The 20,525-nt window shown below is 34.4% G+C and overlaps 1 protein-coding gene across 1 annotated transcript; it reads right to left on the bottom strand.

Moving 5' to 3' along the window:
* Positions 1-3,329: 3,329 nt before the first annotated feature.
* Positions 3,330-4,238, bottom strand: LOC113350567. Its single transcript, XM_026594732.1, has one exon. It carries the CDS (start codon positions 4,236-4,238, stop codon positions 3,330-3,332), a length of 909 nt encoding a protein of 302 aa, XP_026450517.1.
* Positions 4,239-20,525: the final 16,287 nt, after the last annotated feature.

Here is a 20,525-nt window from a genome sequence, read left to right as displayed (position 1 = left end):
ATTGAACTCTCTTACAACAGTCTCTCGATCCCCAATCTCTCTGAATTTCTCCCTTTCGTTGCACAAAGAAGCCGCCATCACTTCTCGATTTCAGAAAAGAAATGATTGAGAAATCAATTTCCTCTGAATTTTAGGGTTGCTGTAGGAAATGAAAGTGGATATAGCCACTTTGTTGAAGTAGATAAGGGGTGGACACCCAAGGCACTCATAAGTAGATATTAGCCACTAAGATGCCAGTCTGTTGCTTCTCTAGACTAAGCTGCAGTAGTTATCTCTTATAACTGGCTCGGCTCGGCTCGGCTCCGCTCTGCTCCCCGTAGCAAGTGCAATTGAAATGATGCTTTTGTTTTTCTTGCTCCAAGTGAACATTTTCTTCTTCTTTGAATTCTTCCACCAACAACGATCGTCCCTTACTTCTCAGATCTACTTTTTCTCTCTAATTTCTCTTCTTCACTAAAGCTAACATGCTTTTCAGACAAAAATTAAGAAATAGAAGCAAATAATGAGAAATAGTTCGTCTCCAACAGCAGTTGCACTTGAAATGACATTTTTGCCCTGTTTCTTCTTCTTTTGTTACAAATGACTCCAAAGTACCTAAATACTCAAAAGCAAACATAAGATACATAATATACAAGAAAACTCGGCAACGAAAGCATAAACAATAGATAAATATTAAGGTGTTTTAGACACATATTAGGTAACTTAATGGATACCTGTTTATTTTCAAAGGCAGCCTAGAAAACTTTGTTCTGCTTGTCTTATTGTTCTGATTTATCTGAATCTCAATGTTCAGATAAAGCAGATAATGTGCAAACTATTTCCAGTTACATTTTCAAATTTGGTGAGGATTTTGGAGAGGTTGTCTACCCAAAAGCTAATAATCCTAAATACAAGTAGGGGGAGAAGATTCTTAATTCTCCTAAAAAGACAATAGGTAAAAAGAGATCGAAGAAAAAGCATTTTCAAATTCCAGAAGATGGTTTTCATGTTTCAACCATTTATAGTGTGTCAGAAAGAGCGGTTTAAACTTCTACGACTCAGAAACCTAAAAGAACTAGAGAAGAATCATCTACAAGTAGTTATGCCAGTGTTCAATTTCCTGAAGATATCCAAAAGAATCAAGAGCAAGATCCAGTATCCAGTGAATATCCGTCGAAATATATATAACAAGCTTACTATGGAGCTGAACATCAAATACATCCAAGCTTTTATCGGTCATATCCTCAACAAGGAAATTGGGACAATCTTATTGGACAACAAGGGACCTATATAGAAGAGCAGGAAGATCATATTTTTCTTTTAACTTATTCTTTTAATCACTTTTCGGCTACTCATTTTGTTTATTATTGAATTTATAATTTTATATATCTCGATGTCTTTAAGCATCTAGTAATTATTGTTTGGTGGGGTCTTAAAACTTTACTGCTTTGTGTTGTTAATCAAAATGGGAATTCTCGCTTGGAATGTTTAAGGTCTAGGAAACAAGTATACTAGACAACATTTGAAAGACTGCATTATTCAATATAGTCCTGATATAATTTTTCTTTCCGAAACAAAACAACGAAGCAAGAATGCTTATTTTATGTTGCATGATATGCATTATACATGTTTGGTGTCACAATAATAAGGTTAATTAGGGCTGGGGTTTGGCAGTTTTATGGAATGATGGTTTTAAAATTGAGCTAATGCATTTCACTGACACCATGGTAAATTTTATAGTTCGTACTGACCATAAAAATCAACATTGGTCCTTACTTGCATGTATATCTCTTGTTATAGTGAGGAAAGAAATTTTATAGTTAGGAAAGAAATGTTATATTTATTGGCATTGTATTGCTAAAATGGGTATGCATATGAATCTTCCTTGGGTCATTATTGGAGATCTAAATGCCACTTTGTCTCGCTATGATAAAAAATCCTTCTCCACTCATAAGCCTTCAACACCCAGTATTATCCATCGAATCATATCTTAATGTGATCTTCAAGAAGTCCCTTTCACTGGAAATCCATTTACATGGTCTAATCATATATCTTAATGTGATCTTCAAGAAGTCCCTTTCACTGGAAATCCATTTACATGGTCTAATCATAGGAAAGATATTCACTTTGCTCAAACCAGACTGGATAGGGCATTATATTCAAATGAATGGATTTCTTCTTTTACAAATGCCATTATTCATAAGATTATTCGAGTGGGTTCAGACCTATGTTGTAAAAGGCGCTAGGCGAGGCGAGGCGCCAAGCCTAGCGCCTAAGGCGCCCCAGGCGAGCGCCTTTTATTTAGAAAAAACCTTATTGTTGTATAATTTGGCGCTTTTGGCGCTTTTTTTGCCAGGCCCCAACCCAACGCTTAAGCGCCAAAGGCGCACGCCTTTTACAACATAGGTTCAGACATGCTCCCATTTTATTATATACATATAACGTGCATAAAACTTTTCGATTATATGAGAATTGGATAAAACATGAGTCTTTTAAGGAGTGGAAAACCGATAAGTCTGGATCTCCTGCGGCTATATTTACTAACAAGTTGATTAGTGCTCGTGAAGGAATTCGAAGATGGAAAAAAAATTGGTAATGTGGATAGTCGAATACAAGAGGTGCAACATAAGATTCAAGAAGCTGGTGTTTGTTTTGTGGTTCACAATCACTCAGGAAAGTTTGTGGAAGCCATGGCCTGGACATTAAGATCAAGGGATGTTAAACAAGCTGAAGCTCTTGCTCTTCTTATGGCTGTTCAATGGGTAAAGGCTAAAAATATCAGTAAAGTAATCCTAGAGGGTGATGATAAAACTATAATGGAGGCATTAAGCAAGAATCAGCTGGAGTCCGTCAGGTGGGAGGATAAGTATCTTTTGTTGGAGTGTTTAAGTTTAATTAATAGTCTCAATGAATTTGAAATCATGTTTAGTCCTAGAATCTGTAACAGGGTAGCTGATGCCCTGGCAAAGTATGCTAGAATAAATGAATGTCAACAACAGTTTACTAAGCCTCCTAGGGTTACCTTTCATCCATAGAGATAAGTATGAAACAATAGGAAAGGATGAACTCTAGTTATGATCATGGTAATATGTAAAGAAGTCTATTATCTCTTGGTCTATTGTAGTCTTCAAACTGTTGTTCTATGGGTTATGTTTAACCTGTATTAAAGTCAGTTCATAGTTGATCAGTTGTGGTCTTACAATGGTTGTACTGTGAGTTATGTATAATAAATCGTTATAATTCTTCAAAGAAAAGAAAAAGACAAAGCGGAGAGTACACATATACAAGACAAACTCAATTACAAGGGATCCCAAGCGGCTTCATACTTACTTACAAGTGCAATGCATGAATTAATTTCTTGGTTTGTAATAACCGTATATAGCATAAAAAGTTTGTCCAGCAGTAAAGGTTAATAAAATAAAAGCGGCAAACAGAGACAGAACTGTCCAGGGACTACTGAAGTAATCACGAACCAAGCTTGTCCACCAAACATACCATTTGTTAGCGTAATACGCCTTGTAGCATTCATTTATCCCCTTCATTTGTTCAGATAAATGACAATTATCCACATTATAAACGATCTCTCTGCATAACCTGCTAATCATATACGCTACCCGTTTTTCACTCCCGAAAACGTGACGTATGATTCCCGCTCGGTGTAGAACTTCAACATCTTTGATCGAATCCACCAATCTATCAAAAAACACAAAGTGGTTGGTAAAGTAAGGAGTTGCATCTTTGTCACACTGCTCATAAGCTATGAAATTCAGAAAGAGAGGCACAGTGTTATCATCGATAAACAGCGTAGGGATCTTCAAAACTCCATCTTCATATTCAACATCGAATATGTCAATATTGCTCTTCTCTGATTTCTCCAGCAGCGAAATCCCTGCTTCTTTCAGTTCTGTAACACACTGTATGAAATGGCTTTCTTGCTTAAGGAGAGTGCTTTGAGTTCTTAACTGAGGATGAATCATATGTTTTGTCGCGGTACTACCTGTTCGAGGCTTTAGTGGTTTTTTGCGCTTAATCGGAGAAATGAAGTTCTTTCTGAATAAGTGAAGGAGGTGACGATACTCTTCCGGGTCTGGGTCTAGGTCTACATTTTCATTTTCGTCTTTTGGAAGAAGTGGATCGAAAAACTTCAAAGTAAGATCGATGAGCGAGATGTTATCTTCAAGACCACCTTTCCTAGGATTTGAAATAATCAAACGGTATAATTCTTGAAGTACAAAGAATGGAAGCTGATTCTGTATCATCATTAAATCGCGTTGAACGGCTCGAAGCATCCATCGGGTTGTAAAGATTGGATCAGCTACAACTCCTTCCTCCTGCTGGTAAAAGAAAAACGAGAGGAAATTAAAGAACTTGTATATATATGTATCAATCAATGTACCGACAGAAATGAAAGATGTAAACATAAAAAGGAAAATTTGTTGATTGGTCCAAAGCCCATATAGTTATTTATAGTAAGGTCCAATCAGATTTTTTTTATCCAGAGGTCCAACATTAATTAAAACATAGAAATGACCATAATACCCCTGCTACCAAACGTCCGTGTCTACACTGCTTATAAATTTGAGTACATATCTGGCACACTGCTCACAAATTCGAGCACATATCTGCTAACAAATTTGAGTACATATATGCCGCACTGCTTACAAATCTGAGTACATATCTGTTGCACTGCTTACAATTCGAGTATATATCCGCTGCTTACAGTTCGAGTACATATCTGCTGCACCGCTTCCAAGTAAAGTACATATATGTTAGAATCAATTATAAATAAATTAGAAAACGTATACATCACATATATTGTAGGATCATACGAATTAATCTAAATAACAGACCCATCGACTGTTCTCAAGGACATAAAAGTAGATGAACTAGTTCGAGAAATTCTTGATAAGTTTCCTAGTTTTGGGAGATGATATTTTTTTTCAATATCATCCCCGTTAGGTAGATTGTACACAAATTCATCTGCACCGAAGAGATCCTATTTGACAATAAATACTAGGATATAGAAAACTAACCAGCTTAAAAACAGGATCAAGCAAGCTTAGTGGAATTCAACCATACATCTGCCGGAGGCTTTAGGAAGACTTGGGAACTCTGACATAAGTACTTGTTTGTTTTTCGCATTATAGGATTGACGTAACTTCCAACAGTAACTGTATGTAAAACTTTTGCATTCCTCAGAATTAGTTTCAACCACCTCATCTCCCTCGCATTTCCATTAAAAAACATGAAACAAACAGACTGGAGGTGTTCAAACAAACATCTTGTTGTCAACATAAGACCATACCAATCTTCATCTTCTACTTTGTCGTGAATGTTCTGGGTTGGGATTAGAAAAAAAAAAGAAATAAAAAAACATTAAAAGAGTAAATTTTTAATGGCATAAATATGCTTAACAACACCCAGGACTTGTTTTTCTAATATGGGTAATAAACATCACAAGTTTTGTGTACTTACCTCATTAAATTCAAGATGAGTCAAATTAGGTGCTGCTTTGAGCAGTGGAAATACTGATTTATCAATAGTTACTTCAAGTTCTAGTAACAAACCAAAAAAAAGTGGTTTGTTAGTAGAACTGGACAAAAAAAAGTGGTTTGTTACTAGAACTGAACAAAAAAAGTGGTTTGTTACTAAAAAAAAAGTGATTTATCATATGTACTAATGGATCAAACCAAAAAAAAGTGGCAAAACACTGAACAAACAGAATCAAAAGAATTTTATATCAGTACACCAGATATGTACTGTCAATTTATACACAAAAACAAACTATAACAAACCCAAAAAAATAAGAGAAAACCTATGGATTCATAGTAACCAAAAAAAGAAAACAGTACGTCATATATGTACTGATAGGTAATACACAAAAGAAAACTGAAAAACAAACCATAAAAGTATCATATCTACTAATGAAATAAACACAAAACATGATTGTTTATTTAGATCTGAACTTGTTCCATCAAAATCCACCAGTATATCATATACGTACCGATGATTAATACACAAAAACAACTTAAAAGCATATCAAAAACAACCAAAATGAAACTAAAATCAGTTGCATGTGAAAACCAATTAATGAATCTCTAAAAACAATCATATATATACTTCTAGATCGAAGAAGAAAAATGTCAAAAACTACAAAAATAACAAAATTAAAGCATAATTTTTCAGTACATCATATATGTACTGCTGATTCATAATCTAAACTTCAGCTGCATGTGAAAAACTAGTAACGAATCTATGGAAAAAATAGAATGGAAACCGAAAATCATTGTTAATATACATACCTGGAAACACAAACAATCTTCTCGTCGTAAATCATAACGATGCATCTTCTTCTTCTTCTTCTCAAAAATAAACTAAGTTTCTCAGTACGGGATATACGTACTGTTGCTTCATATACAAAAAAGAACTGAAACACGTCTAAAACATCTAAAATGGAAGTGGCATAATCGAATCTAGCAACGAAATGAACAAAAATGTGATTATCTATCTAGATCTAGTATATAGTCGACAAATCAACCATGGAGATCGAAAACATAATCAAGCACAACAATGATTAGATCGCCAAAACCTTAAAAGAAACATTACAATAGAAAAATCTTCATCATCTGATTCGGTAGAAACGAGAAAGAATAAAGACAAATCTTCATCTTCATCTGCAACAATGGTGAGAGGAAAGAGAAGAAGAAAATGAATATGAAATGTGAATAATATCTCTCCTGCTTTTAACATATTAAATAGGAAAGGTATTTGTGGAATTTTCATATTACGTATACCTGATTTCGCACGTGTGCAGGATCTGGGCTTAAAAAATTTGGTTCATTTTCATGTTTTCTTTTAATTATGGACCTCTGATTACTGGCTTTAATGGATGGACCTGCCACTAAGTAAGAACACTATAATGGTACATATTGGTAATTCCTACACATAAAAATGTGTACCTCTGTGTCATTTGATGAGTGGAAGTTGTGGTAGAGACGAAGAAGTTCGATAACAAAACAAATATCCATCACCATCATCTGCACAACTCAATAGAAAGACCGGGAAAATTCTCCGAATAACATTCTCTTGTTCTTCTCTCCAATCCATACATAAGTCTCTCAATGCTTTCTGTGTCAATATATTTATAATCACCTAAATTACTCTTATTATCATATCCCAATAGACGAAACAAGAATCTCTTCTTGTGTTCTTCCATTACCTTATAACTCTTATCACCGTAATGAAAAGGACCGATCGATATGATTTTTGGAATAAATGCGCTTTTCTGAACTTCAAGGAGGTTTGTGGGAACTCTATAGATTGTCCATGATTTTCCAAAATCTAGTTGATCCGTTTCTTCTTGTTTGATGTCTATCACCCATTGCGGCGTTGGCCTTGCATCTTCTTGAGTATACCTCTTTGATTTCATCAATGCTAGTGATTTCCCTCCTCGAGCCATGACCAGTTGATGATTATGCAACCAATTTAATGCATGTTCATCGGTATATATTGATCATATGTATATGATGAAAACGCATACTTGCCGCCGGCTTCAGAAGTATATTTGTGGAATTGTAGTTTAAACTTTCGTTGACTAGTTAAAATACACCAAGCTACCGCCTTCTTTGAAGTGTCGCCTGGTTTCCCATTTCGGCCAAAATAACATCTACATGTATTAATTGAGGGTCAAAGGAGACTTTTGAAATTGTGTAAGTCTTTCACACGTCCCGGTAGGTGATGCAACTTACTCATCATTTCCTGGCATTTTATGTACCACTAGTATTTTTTTATTCTTCTTCCGGTGGATGAAGCCTTCAGTTTTTAATTAGCAGCAATCTATTGCATCAGAGAAACACGCTCTATAGAGTCTATACAACCCTGACCATTTAACAATTCTTACGTTCATTTGCATATTTGGAAAGTCTTTGGAAGATGTTGTCATAAACTTTAGTTTAGCTGAAGAAAGCATACACTTGCAGACTCGTATTAGATGTTGATCAAAGTTTGTTGTTCACTTCTAGGTAGCTAGTAGCTGCTTTTCTTTTTATTTTATTTATTTATTTAGTTTTGAAGATCTGCAAGCTAGTAACTACTGCCTACTTGATCTAACTAATCAAGGATCGACTTTGAATGACATTAATGAATATGTCAGAAAAGAGAACTAATTTCTTAATGGAAATAAATATTACAAAATGAACATGACGAAGTCCTAATATTTTACTTTATGAAAATGAGTATTACAAAATCAAAACGATGAAGTCCTACTCCTAAATCCTAATATTGCACAGAGAATGCGATTGAGCTTGGCACGCCACGATAAAACTATAACATAATACTCCGCACAAAGACGTGTTGGGTAACCTGGGTCGAGCACTCGGTGAAGGGGTAAGGCATGTTCTTATGTATATGCCAAACGTTTATTTTTGGCATATATGCACCTATTATGGGTATGTCAAACTTCCAAATTCATATATCTATATGTCAGAAATAATATATAGGGATACACGGCAGACTATCTATCGAGTGATAGAGTGTTCATCGCTCGATAGTCAAGTCAGCGCTCGTTGGTCTTTAAGTCGCCAGCGCCAGTCAAGCTACCGCTCGCGTCTCGGATCATCGCTTATCAGATCTTCATCCAACGGCTACTATTTTCTCCCTCTATAAATACATAATTTCAACTCACACCAGAATTTCTAAACCTCTCTAGAATTTCTCAATCTCCAATTCTCTTCATCACTCTTCCAATTCCTCAGAGAGTATGGATGATATTATGAGCATTGTTGAGTTCGTTGAGTTCGTAGCAAACCAACGTGTTGTCGCAAATCGAAGAGCTGTTTATCGTGCCAGTGTGGATAATGAAATTAGGAGAAGTCAAATTAGATTAGAAGTCAAAATAGGAGAAGTCAAATAACACTAGTGGAAAACAGATTTTTAACCACTTCCTAGGCTTCATGAAAACCACTGCTACTCGGCTGACGTAACTAGAGATGCTGTGAGCAATAGTTGTTTTATAAAAACTTGTCTCAGGCACATCAGCTTTTTTAAGGGGCATTTTTGTAAAAATATAGAGTTTTAAGAACCACTGTGAGAGTAAATAGTTTCTATAGCACGAAAATTCTGTCCCCCCAAACTTTATCTATCTTTATCTCTTTCTAGTCTAACCTCTGCGCCTCTCTCTTCCATCTTCGTTATCTCTTCCAACAAAGATCAAACTGCAACTACCAAACCCCAACCCTGTAATCCCTCTTCTCTTTTCCATTCACTCACCACCACAGCTACCAATCTACCACCTTCATCAGCCCGAGCACACCATATTTTCTTCTTCTGCATCTCCATTCACTCACTACTAGCAACTTAATAATACCCAAAATTCCTAAACCCAAATCTCATCCCCGAAGTTTCAGACTTTGAATAACACAAAAAAAAACCGCATTTCTTTTACAACCCTAGAATCTGCAGCAGTTTCATTTTTGTCTTCATCTCTGAAAAATTCTAGGGAATGCTCATAATTTTTTTTATTAACTTTGAATAAAAAATTGATACAAGTCTTGAAGAAGAAAAAGAAAAACGAATTGATTTTCTTGGTTCGTGAAGATCGGAGGAGAAATTGATTGAATCATGTTGGATGTCTGTTGTAAGATTTTTTGATTTTGATTGGTAGTTTGACTTGTTTTTAGTAGATCTAGTTTGTTCGATTTAATTTTTGCGAAAGAATTTGGATTCATTGTTTGTTTATATGTTGAATTTCACATATTTTAGTTCTTTGTATGATTTCAATTGTATTTATTGATAATAACTGTATTTGGTCATGTTGTTCAGCTTCAAGTTCAGATCCATGATTCGGTCATGTTGTTTATTTATTTAGTGTTCATTTGGTATGACAATTTCTGATTTTTGGATTTTCAAGTATGTCAATTTGGTATTGTAAGATTTGGGTTGTTGCTTAGATTTCATTTTTTTCATCAAAATATCTGAATTCTATGATTCACAAAGTAATTTGCAGAAAAAGGATTAACTTTATTAGCTTCTAAGGTTCTCCATGGATGAAGATATATGTGTGTCATCTACTTAGATTGAAGTGGCTGAATTTCTATACAGACATTAGCAAATGATGTTTCTTGTTAAGTGTAGCAGATTTTAGGTATCATTGCATAAATTCATTAGAATCTATATTACAAGATTTGGATGAATAGATTTTGAATTAGATTGGAGGATTGTCGGTTTCCCCAGGAAGCAATGATAGATGACTTTTGAACTAATAAATGATCTTTATTTTGTATGTTTTTGATCTACAGCTGATGCTCTTGGGGTTATTTACACCAGCTTGAACTCACCACAACAGCTAACAAGATGAATTCCACATGGTAGCGATCATTTTGGAGGGAATTGGAAAGGTGTTACCTGCACTGGCTCATTTTGTTACTAATTTGTAAGTAATCTTCAACCTTTTCTTTTTATATTTTCTAATTAGTATTGTTGGTGTACTGAATTTATCTTTGTTTTGCTTTAGTTTAAATCAGAAAAATACCAGGTCTTCAACTAAATGCAAAAGTAGGATACAATTTGCAAGATTTAACTTCACTTGAAGGAGCTGTAAGCACTATCGACCAAATCTATGTGTCCTTTTACATGACTACCACTACTAGGTTATATATAAGAAAGATACAATCTAAAGGTTTGAATCATTTTAGCATTCAATTATGTTCTGTGATATGGTTTTTATGATGTTTCTTACGATATATGACCGTCTTGTATAAGTTTTTGGAGCATCACCGTAAAGATCTACAGAGTCATTGTTGTTTTGATTTGTGATATGCTTGTTTTTTGCCTTGGCCAACTCTTTTCAGAACTAATGCATCTTCTTATTATGTTTGTTAGGTACTTGTGTTTAATATTGATGGAGTTCGTTGATACACTTACCTTGATCCTCTTTGGTAGGCAGGGATGATAAGCAAGCCTGTCTTCATGGGAGACATTGTGACCTAGGAATTCACTTACTTGAATTCCCTAGACATGGTGCGTAACCTATGAATCCCTTGGTTTGTCCCTTAAGAAATACGTTGTCAGTTAATATGTATAGTTTAGGCTGAGGATCAGTAAGTGATTCATTAGTTGATCACAGACCTATCCCAATTTTTATTGCACAATCTGAGTTCCCCCAGTATGATAACAAATTTAAGACCAAAGGAATCAAGTTTTGTTAAATATTATTTTTTCTTTTTGTGTAGCTAGGCGTGCTTTGCCTAATTTAATGGATGAGATGAGGTGAAGTTACTTACCATGTGTAAGCAAATGGGGCTTAGACTAACACTTACTTGTTTTTTTTTATAATATAGGCTGTGTAGGGATTTGAGAATGTTGACTGTGCTTCACCTAAGTGTCGAAATCTTTTTCTTGGCCATGGGGCCTTGATTACTTTGTTAATTAAATCAAATGAGCATGCCAAACTTTCTACGCTGAGAAATTCCAACTGGACTGTCTAAATTTTTTTGGGGCAAGCCACAACCATCATTTGAACATGTATAAGTCGCCGGTTATCACTACCGTTAGGTTGGTTTATGGTATCCTGCTTGGCATCCCTAATATATATCAATTTTCTTTGTTGGTGAATTCCTTGTGTAGACAAAGCCTGCACTCCCTGCTCTTGGGCGTCTTATCAATTTCACTGATGAAGAAGTACTTACAGATGCCTGCTAGGCCCTTTCCTATCTGTCTGACGGTAGAAATGACAAAATTCAAGTTGTTATTGAAGTTGGTGCCTACTGCAGTATCACTTTATTGTATTATGTTTCTAGACTCCGCCATATGTACACATGGTATATAATTTGAAAGAATTTTTTTTTGTAGTCACCCATCTCCTACTATACTCAATCATCCCCTATGCACGGTTGGAAATATTGTTACTGGAGATGATCGTCACACCCAGGTATATATCAATCCTTATGGAATGTGATGAACTGTTATATGTAAATGGTTTTTGTTTATGTTGGCTTATGTTTTTTTTTGTCCTTTATCTAGTGTATCTTTGAAATAATAAACATGTTTAGCATCCTTAGTTTTACCCAGTTTCGACATTGTGATTCCTACACTGCATAAACATGTTTGCAAGAGAAATCGATAGTAAATACATTGAAATTCAATATGTCAGTTCCAACTTCAAATGTATTTATGAAAAGATTCCTTAAAACGGCTCAGTTTGATAAGAAGGTTTGTATAGTTAGTCTTCCATCAGATTAAACTGTTGATCCATAGTATTTTATAACTTTTTATAGCTTGGATACTAACATATTTTCTGCATTTTGAACCATCTTGAGCTTCTCTTCTTTTTCTTGATCGAGCTATCCTTGGTTGATCATGACATGCTTAGGTTACCACCATCTCTGTTAGCTGCTGCAGCCATCTACACTGCTCAGTTTACTCTTAACATGACTAGACATTGGAGTAAGACCACAGAGTGGCATTCATATTACTCAGACGATCAATTACAGTAAGTGATAACTTCTTCCTGAACACACCGAATTCCTTGTTTTTGCTTTGGACATTCGACAGGTAGTGCCATTGTTATGAATGTACACATTTAGACGACATTTATGATTGTTTTTTTTTACGAGAAGCTAGTTAAATGTTCTTAATTTTAATATATTGGGGTTTATCTCATGGTAGACATCGTCCAGATATCATATTCGTATTTTTTCTCCTAATTGAGAAACCATTTGTACTCTCCACTAAATATATACATTTTTTTAATCAAAGGATGGTTGCAGGTGGTTCTGGACTTGGAACAGTGATGGAGTGGAACACACAGACTCCCTTGTAGTGGGATTGGGAGAATTTAGTCATGTTCAGTGGGAAAGTAAATGAAATTCCTAAGGCTTCACAGCAACCTACTGACTGGGGTGTTGAAGGAGACGGCGGGGGGAATTGATAATGGGTCTTTCTGTTCTCCGCCTGGTGGTGGGAGAGATGGTGCTAGTGGTGGTGGTCATTCTGGGTCTGATTTGGGAAATAGGTCGTCGTCTAAAAGTTCTATATCAACATCTATTGATTCTTCAGGAAAAGTAGGAAGTAGTAAATCCAAGTTTAACTTTGACACAGTTGAAGATTTGAGATAGTTGAAATTGTAAATTGAATTCACTATTCAATAAATTCACTATTCAATAAATTCACTATTCCATACAAAATGAGTTTAAAGTCGCTATTATATTAAGTTTCGAAGTCATTATTAATTAATTCCCGTTTTTAGTTTTTCATTCAGTTGAATCAGCTTTGGATTCAGCTGAATCAATATCAATTTTTTTTATGAAATATCATTAAAAAAACTACTGTTTCTGTCAGTTTTTGTCGATCTACTGTTAAAGAAAGTAGTTTTTTAAAGAATTCAACTTTTTCCAGACACAGTCGTTTTGGAAAAAACCACTTCTAAAATGCAGCTGATGGACACAATCGTTTTTAGTGATATTACTTCATGTCCTGACAGTAGTTTAACTTCCATTTTCCACTAGTGTAAGGCGGAAACCAAAATTCACTGTTGCGGAAGATGAAATGTATTTGCAGGAATTATATTTCTTCTATTGAGGATACTGTATTAGGAAATGCATTACATCACGAAACATTATGGCAAATGATTTTTGGGAAATTTTAGGAACAAATAATGAATTTCAACAATCATGATGTATCAGAGTTGAATCAACGCATCAGTACAATCAACAAGGAAGTTAGTAGATTTGTTGCTTTACTTCATCAAGAAGGTCCAAATTTGAGGAACGGTGAATCCATGATGTAATTTCAACAAAGGTGTCGTGCGGATGGTGCAACTATGATGTAGGTGTCGTGCTGAATATCGTCGCATCCACGAAAAAGACTTCCAATTTAAAAATTGTTTCGACATTTTAAAATGTTTGCCCAAATATTGTCCTATATCTATGTATTATTTCTCTATTGTCCACTTAATATTAGGTTTTAATATTTAAATTATCTAAGTATTAGTTTAAGTTCTTATGTTTTAATTTCTAATTATTAGGTTTTAATATTTGTTTAAATGTATACCTTATTAAAATATAAGATTAGATTAAGAATAGAATTAAGCTTAATTTTCAACATTACTCGTCAAATTACTAAATTTCATTAAACTTTAAATTCACTAAATTTCATAATAGTCATTTTTTGTACAAGACATAAAACTACACAGTAATATTTTGAAATATAAACTTTAAAAATAAAAATTTGGGACAATGTTTTTCATCTTGTTAATCTTCTTCATTTCACCAAATTTCCAATCTATGAGCTCATGAACGGATTCTCCTTTGTTTATCTTCTTCTTTGGCTTCAAATTTGTTTTGCCTTGATTTTCCTTACCTTGAACTTTTCTTTACCTTTTCTTAGTTGCGGTTTTGACTTGGTTGATATCGAAAACTTGGAGACTTCTTTGCTTCTTACTTATTTTTTTATACTTATCACATATCTTCTTAACGACACCTTCAAGCACTACTCCCGAAAAATCAAGTTGTGTTGCCGAATCAAGTTGGGTTTGAAATTGTGACATTTGGTAAATTTCAAAAAAAAAAAAGATTGAGAAAGAGAGAAATAGAGAATTTATATTAAGAAAAATAGAATTAGAGAAAAAAAATGGTGTAAAAAATTTTGGGGTAAACATTTGAGTTTGAAAATTGCCTATTTATAGCGATAAAGTCTTTATCGCTGGCGTTATCCATAATATCGACCGCTAGAAAATTTGTTGCTCAGTGTTATTCCCATAGTGACACAACTCGCTTGCCATGCCACCTGGTATGCCAAACAACATTTTTTTCCATACCTATAGGAATAAGCCTGAAGGGGTAGTGGTATTGTTGTTTAGTGCCAAGTGTTCCAAGACTTAGAAAAGTTTGCTTTGCTTGTATTTGATCTTTTTACATTTTTTAGGAAAGATATATTGAAAAAGAAAAATTGTATGCTTCAAGCAAAAAATAAAAAAGAATGAAATTGTGTACAAGGCAGAATATTCTTATTTATTTATTTTTTATAGAAAAACTTAAGGCAAAACACCTTAATAAACTATTACAACTTCATCAACATCATTACAAGGACCATTACAGAGATAGCGTATGCAAAAGAAATTACAAGAATAAAATGAGAAACAACACTTACAGATATGATGTAAGAAACTTGAGAAGACTTGACTAATATGGACACTAACAACTCTAGATACATAACAAAGAGAATTACCCAAATTGGGGGTGTAAATTGGCCAGGCCGGGCATCCCGGCCCGTTTCCTACTGCAATCCACGCCAGACATACCTCATAATTAACTATCCAAAAGCCCGTCGGGCCAGGCAGGCCAGGTAGAAACACTTATTTTGAGGCCCACAACTTGTCCAAAGCCCATTCAATAAGCAGGTCAAGCCAGGAAGGCCAAACACCCAATAATACAACTAATTAAATCCTTTCTTGTGAAGTTTAGATGGTATTATTTGGAAAGAACTAATTTGTTCCAAATTAACTAACAATTTTGCACGGGGTAAAATTGTTAGAATCCAAAAAAAGACCCATCCATCTCTCAGGGGTTTGGTTGTGTGGAGATAAACAACCACACATATCACTCCTTTCATGGTCACCAACAGGAGAGGCAGGTTCATACAACGATCCATTTTTTTTTGTACCATAATACTGAAAGTAACCCAATACAGGGGTATTGATTTGTGATAAAATCTTGCTACTTTGTCTCTTTGAATCGCATGTTATGTTGATTCATTTTAGAGTTGAGTATGTGATTGTTTCTGCTGTTTCTATGATTCTTCTTGTTGATTATGTGATTGTTGTTGTTGTTATAGTTGAAACACTTGTGATTGTTGCTGCTACTTTTGAAATAAGTGATTATGTTACTGCTATAGATCCTGAATTAAAAGATGCTGAAGAAGTATTGAAAATATAAATTTTCCTCCGCAAAGAGAGGAAACCCATCAGTCCTGATAATCGAATCAACACAAACCATAGAAGAACAACACCTCACCGATCTAAAACTTAAAGGGATGAAAACCCAACTAGATTTCTCAAAGAAATCAGTCATATTTAAACCAAAAACTAACATAAGAAGATGAAATCAAAGAAGTAAAAGATGAAGAGGCAAAGGAAGAATATGGTTTGAGCTTCTCTTGCTCATATCCGCTCCGATGGAGCAAGATCTAAGCAAGAGAAGACTCAAACTACGCTAGGGTTTCGTTGGTTTCTCGGAGAGGAGTTTTTTCTGGAGAGAGAAACTTTTTAAAGAACGTACATCATTATTCATAGAAAAATAACATGTGAAATAATATGTGAGCTAAAAATATTCCTATTAAAGCACCAATAGTAATAATTTTTTACTCGAAAAAGTAAAAGATTTACTAAAAAGTAATGTGAATCAGAAAGACAGTGAGAGTGTGAGACACCGATTAAAAAATACTGTATAAATTTGGAAATGGAAATGTTTATGAAACTACGACATATGTCAGTTGTTAAGTACCAACTCCAAAGATACACGTTCAAAAGACCTAACTAATAAACCAGTTATAAATCAAACATTTTACATCATCTTTAAGCCTTTCAATTTTCAATCGATCTTCACTTTCCTTGAAAAATCTATTTGTTGCTTCCAACACAAACAATCCACCAAACTGTAAACGGAAGTAAATCCAAAACTTTTCATCTTCTTGATAGAGCTTTCTTCTTTTTCTTCCATTCTCAAAGTACTTTTTTGACAGAACTTTGACAAACCCATTTCACTTTGAAACTTTTCACGAAATAATTCAAGAACTATTAGATGGAGATGTGACTTGTTAAAGAATAATTATGATGGAGTGAATGTTATCATCCATGCCATAAGCCAAGATCTTCAACGACATTTGTCTACATGCACTACGTCGAAGCAAGTTTGGATAATTTAGGAAATGTATTTGAAGGTAATATTGCAGAGAAAGAAGGAAGGTTTCAAACCTTACTTCTGACTAAGAAAACCTACGTATGGCTGACGAAGATTCATTTGAGGACTTCAAAAGTGAATGCCTCTCATGCTTTAGGTAGAAATATTTCCGATAGGAATATTGTGATACTAATTCTTAGATCTTACCATCTCGATACGAGTCTAATAAACATGTCATCACTGAAGGCAACGATCTTACTACACTTTCTAGAAGCAGTCTCGATGGAAAGATAAAGATCTTTGATCACGAAAAACATAGCAGAGACAACTGACTCAGAACATGTAATATTGTTGTTACATATGACAAGGACTCAGTTAGACTTCATCCGGAACTAATTGATGGAAAAGGTAAGTGAAAACATTGGGGTACCAAAATACAACACCAACTTTTTCGTAGGCAATCTGTATGGAAAAACTCAGCACAACTCCGAGAGTAAAAACTTAATCAAGGAAAGAGTCTAGAGTTATATTTGTATCTCTCTTATGATTAGAACATTTACAGAACTGAATCCGAGAACCTAATTACAAAGAGAGTTACCAAAAACCAATATCCAATGATCGATCAAGTCTTATCCAACAAACTAGGTCGGACCTATCTACTATGATTGATCAACGCACAACATGTGATATTTCAATTATAAAGATAAACAATATAATGCGAAAAAAGTAATAACACAGACACCAAAACTTTTGTTAACGAGGAAATCACAAATGCAGAAAAACCCCTTGACCTAGTCCAGATTGAACACCAAACTGTATTAAGCCGCTACAGATACTAGCCTACTACCAATTAACTTCGGTCTGGAATGTATTTTATCCCTAAAAGGAAATCCACCGATTAAGGTACGCTCGCGCTCCTTACGCTTCTTGAATCCCGGCAGGATTCTGCGTAACTGATTCCCTTAGATGAAATCACACCAACTAAGAGTTTCTTCAACTCAATTGAAGACTTTAAACCAAATCATCCTACCATCGATTAAGCATATAATTGATTTCCTGATTTACGATTGAAACAAATGATCGGATCAAACGTAGGGTGATGGAAATTCATAGCAACTTGACAAAGTATGGATATCCTCAAAATCGGGACTTATGCAACTCGAAGTGCAGCCTAGATTATTATTCACCTTACCAGTATAAAACTTGCGAAATCACAAAGTTTGAGATGAAGAGAACTTTGTGATTTCTATCTATCTTGTTCAAGTGATAAATCAACAATCGAATAAGTTCAGGATTCTCAGCTTATCAAGATAAAAGATAACTGGACATGGCTTCACGAATCCCAATAAAGTCTTTGGTATTCGCTAAACCTTAAAATGGTTTATGGAGAGGACGACCCTAGATACAACTAGGAAACACCACAAAGTATGGTCAAGATTCAAAGATCTGGTTTCCAAGAGTTCCCCTTATAGACATTCAAAGCATATGTTGCTTTAGGTTTAAGCTAAGATAATTTTGGAACCAAGAAAACAATATTCACCGTTAGATATACACTCTCTAAGAAAGATATACATTCTGGTCAGGTAAACCATAACCGAACCGTGTATAAAGACTATGTCCAACATGGTTAGCCGAAACTAACCGATTTGAACTTAAAAGCTTAACACTCATTTTCATGAACACAAAGACATTGATCTTAAATGATAATCATGTGATCATATAAGTCTAGTGTATTTATAGAGAATTGATCAAATGCAAATTATCTCAAATAAATAATTTAATTGCAATTGAATCATAATCAACATAGTTGGTAAATGTACAAAATACAAATACTTAAGTCGTTCGTGAATCGGCTGAGTCACGTACGTGGACCGGTTTTCAAACTTAAAAGAAAAACCAAATTTTGGAGTTGACAGGATTTTTTCAGTTCACGTGCCGGTTTGAAAGCTTACGACTTCTACCGGTTCCGAAGTTCATAGAATCCTTTCAGTTTAAATATCAGTTTGGTTATTAAAATAGTTCTAAAATATATAATTATATTGGCTCGCATACCGGTTTAAATACTTAAACCCGGTTCCCTTAACACAGTTCCAAAATGTTTTGCATAAGAATATGCATACCTATCCAGATCATAAAACTAACAAATTTTCCCATGATGTGCATACGAATGTACGTATCACAAAAATATGCAAGTCAATATATAGCTACACCACTACGTGCACGAGTACATATAATACGGCTTCAAATGTATAATACTTTTCTCAGTTTGTAAGACTGATACCACTGTCTTGTATTCCGAATATAGTAGTTCTATATTTATCTAAAATAATTCGAAACATTCTTGAATAACATTAATGACACATATCATTTTTCCAAGCTATTTTCGAATGATAAACTTGAATCATGATTTGGTTCAGAACAATAAATTATTCTCCACTGGGATATATCAAGTATGAACAAATATTCATTAAGCTTAGTCATTATATTTCGAGAAATTCGTAAACTATATAATTAGTTCTCGACTCAAAATTCTTGTCTATGCAAACTAGTCTAATTAGTTATGCGACAAACGTCTCAAGGATATAAAAATGAATATAACTTGAGAAATAGGTGGTTCGGGCTTCACTTACCTTTTGTTGATGAAGTTCTCCAAAAGCCTCGGTTGATCTTTGCCTTCAAGCGGTAGAACGCAAATGATGATTGGTTTGTTTCTAAACGAAAATAACAAAAATAAAGCTTCTAAAAATTCCTTGATCCATCATGCCTTGATTTTCTTGGTTTCTTCAACTCTCATTGAACTCTGTGTTATTTCAAGTCGCAATGATTCTGAATGTGTTCAACTCAACATCGTTGTTGTTGAAGATCCGTAGCTATAGCAACATTCGTCGTTATACGGAAATATAGTATTATTATATTCTCTCCAAAATTCAATTGTATCTCAACTCTGAAGTAATACTCCGGCGATAGGTTTTTCCCCCGTAATCAATACTTACATATTTTCTATAATAGGTATACCCCATTGCTTAATGAATTCACTCCCCCTTACATAATGACCCGTAAACCATATGTATGTAGTATGAAACTACTAAATAACCCCCCCCCCCCTTTGTCAATAAGATTAACCAAGGTACGAAAATCGCGGGATCATATATCTCAAGTTTAAGGAAAATGAAGATATTATATTATAATATAGTTAAAATACAACTCCTCATATCAACTTATTCAGACGCTCATCCTAAGAGATTAAAAAGATATAAGCATCCCCTTCAAAATTCCACAGCCACGTGCACTCCCCACAAAGATATAGAAATCAAGCACAAGTTCATTTAAGAACTCTCCCACATTAAATGTCATTCCCATGAGAATAACGTGAGTGACCTTGATTTTGTGAAAAAGAAGGATTTTGGCGGACATTAACAAATCGCAAGGATTTTTATCCAAAATATCGACATAAATTAATCTCAAGGCCAGTTACGAACAAAGAGACAATCTTACTCGATTTTACTCAACATAAGAAAATCTTACGGAGTGTGTCAAGAAGCAAAAACACGAAAGTGTGATCACAAGAAGATCAATATTGCAAGAAAAATCTCAAAGAGTTTGTTATATTTTCCATTTATAAAAACATAATAGATTTAACTTCTGAGCATATAT

This window comes from Papaver somniferum, chromosome 1, assembly GCF_003573695.1.
Source record: "Papaver somniferum cultivar HN1 chromosome 1, ASM357369v1, whole genome shotgun sequence".
Classification (NCBI taxonomy): domain Eukaryota; kingdom Viridiplantae; phylum Streptophyta; class Magnoliopsida; order Ranunculales; family Papaveraceae; genus Papaver; species Papaver somniferum.
The sequence above is the reverse complement of the archived record's forward strand: the minus strand, read 5'-3'. Positions and strand labels throughout refer to the sequence as shown.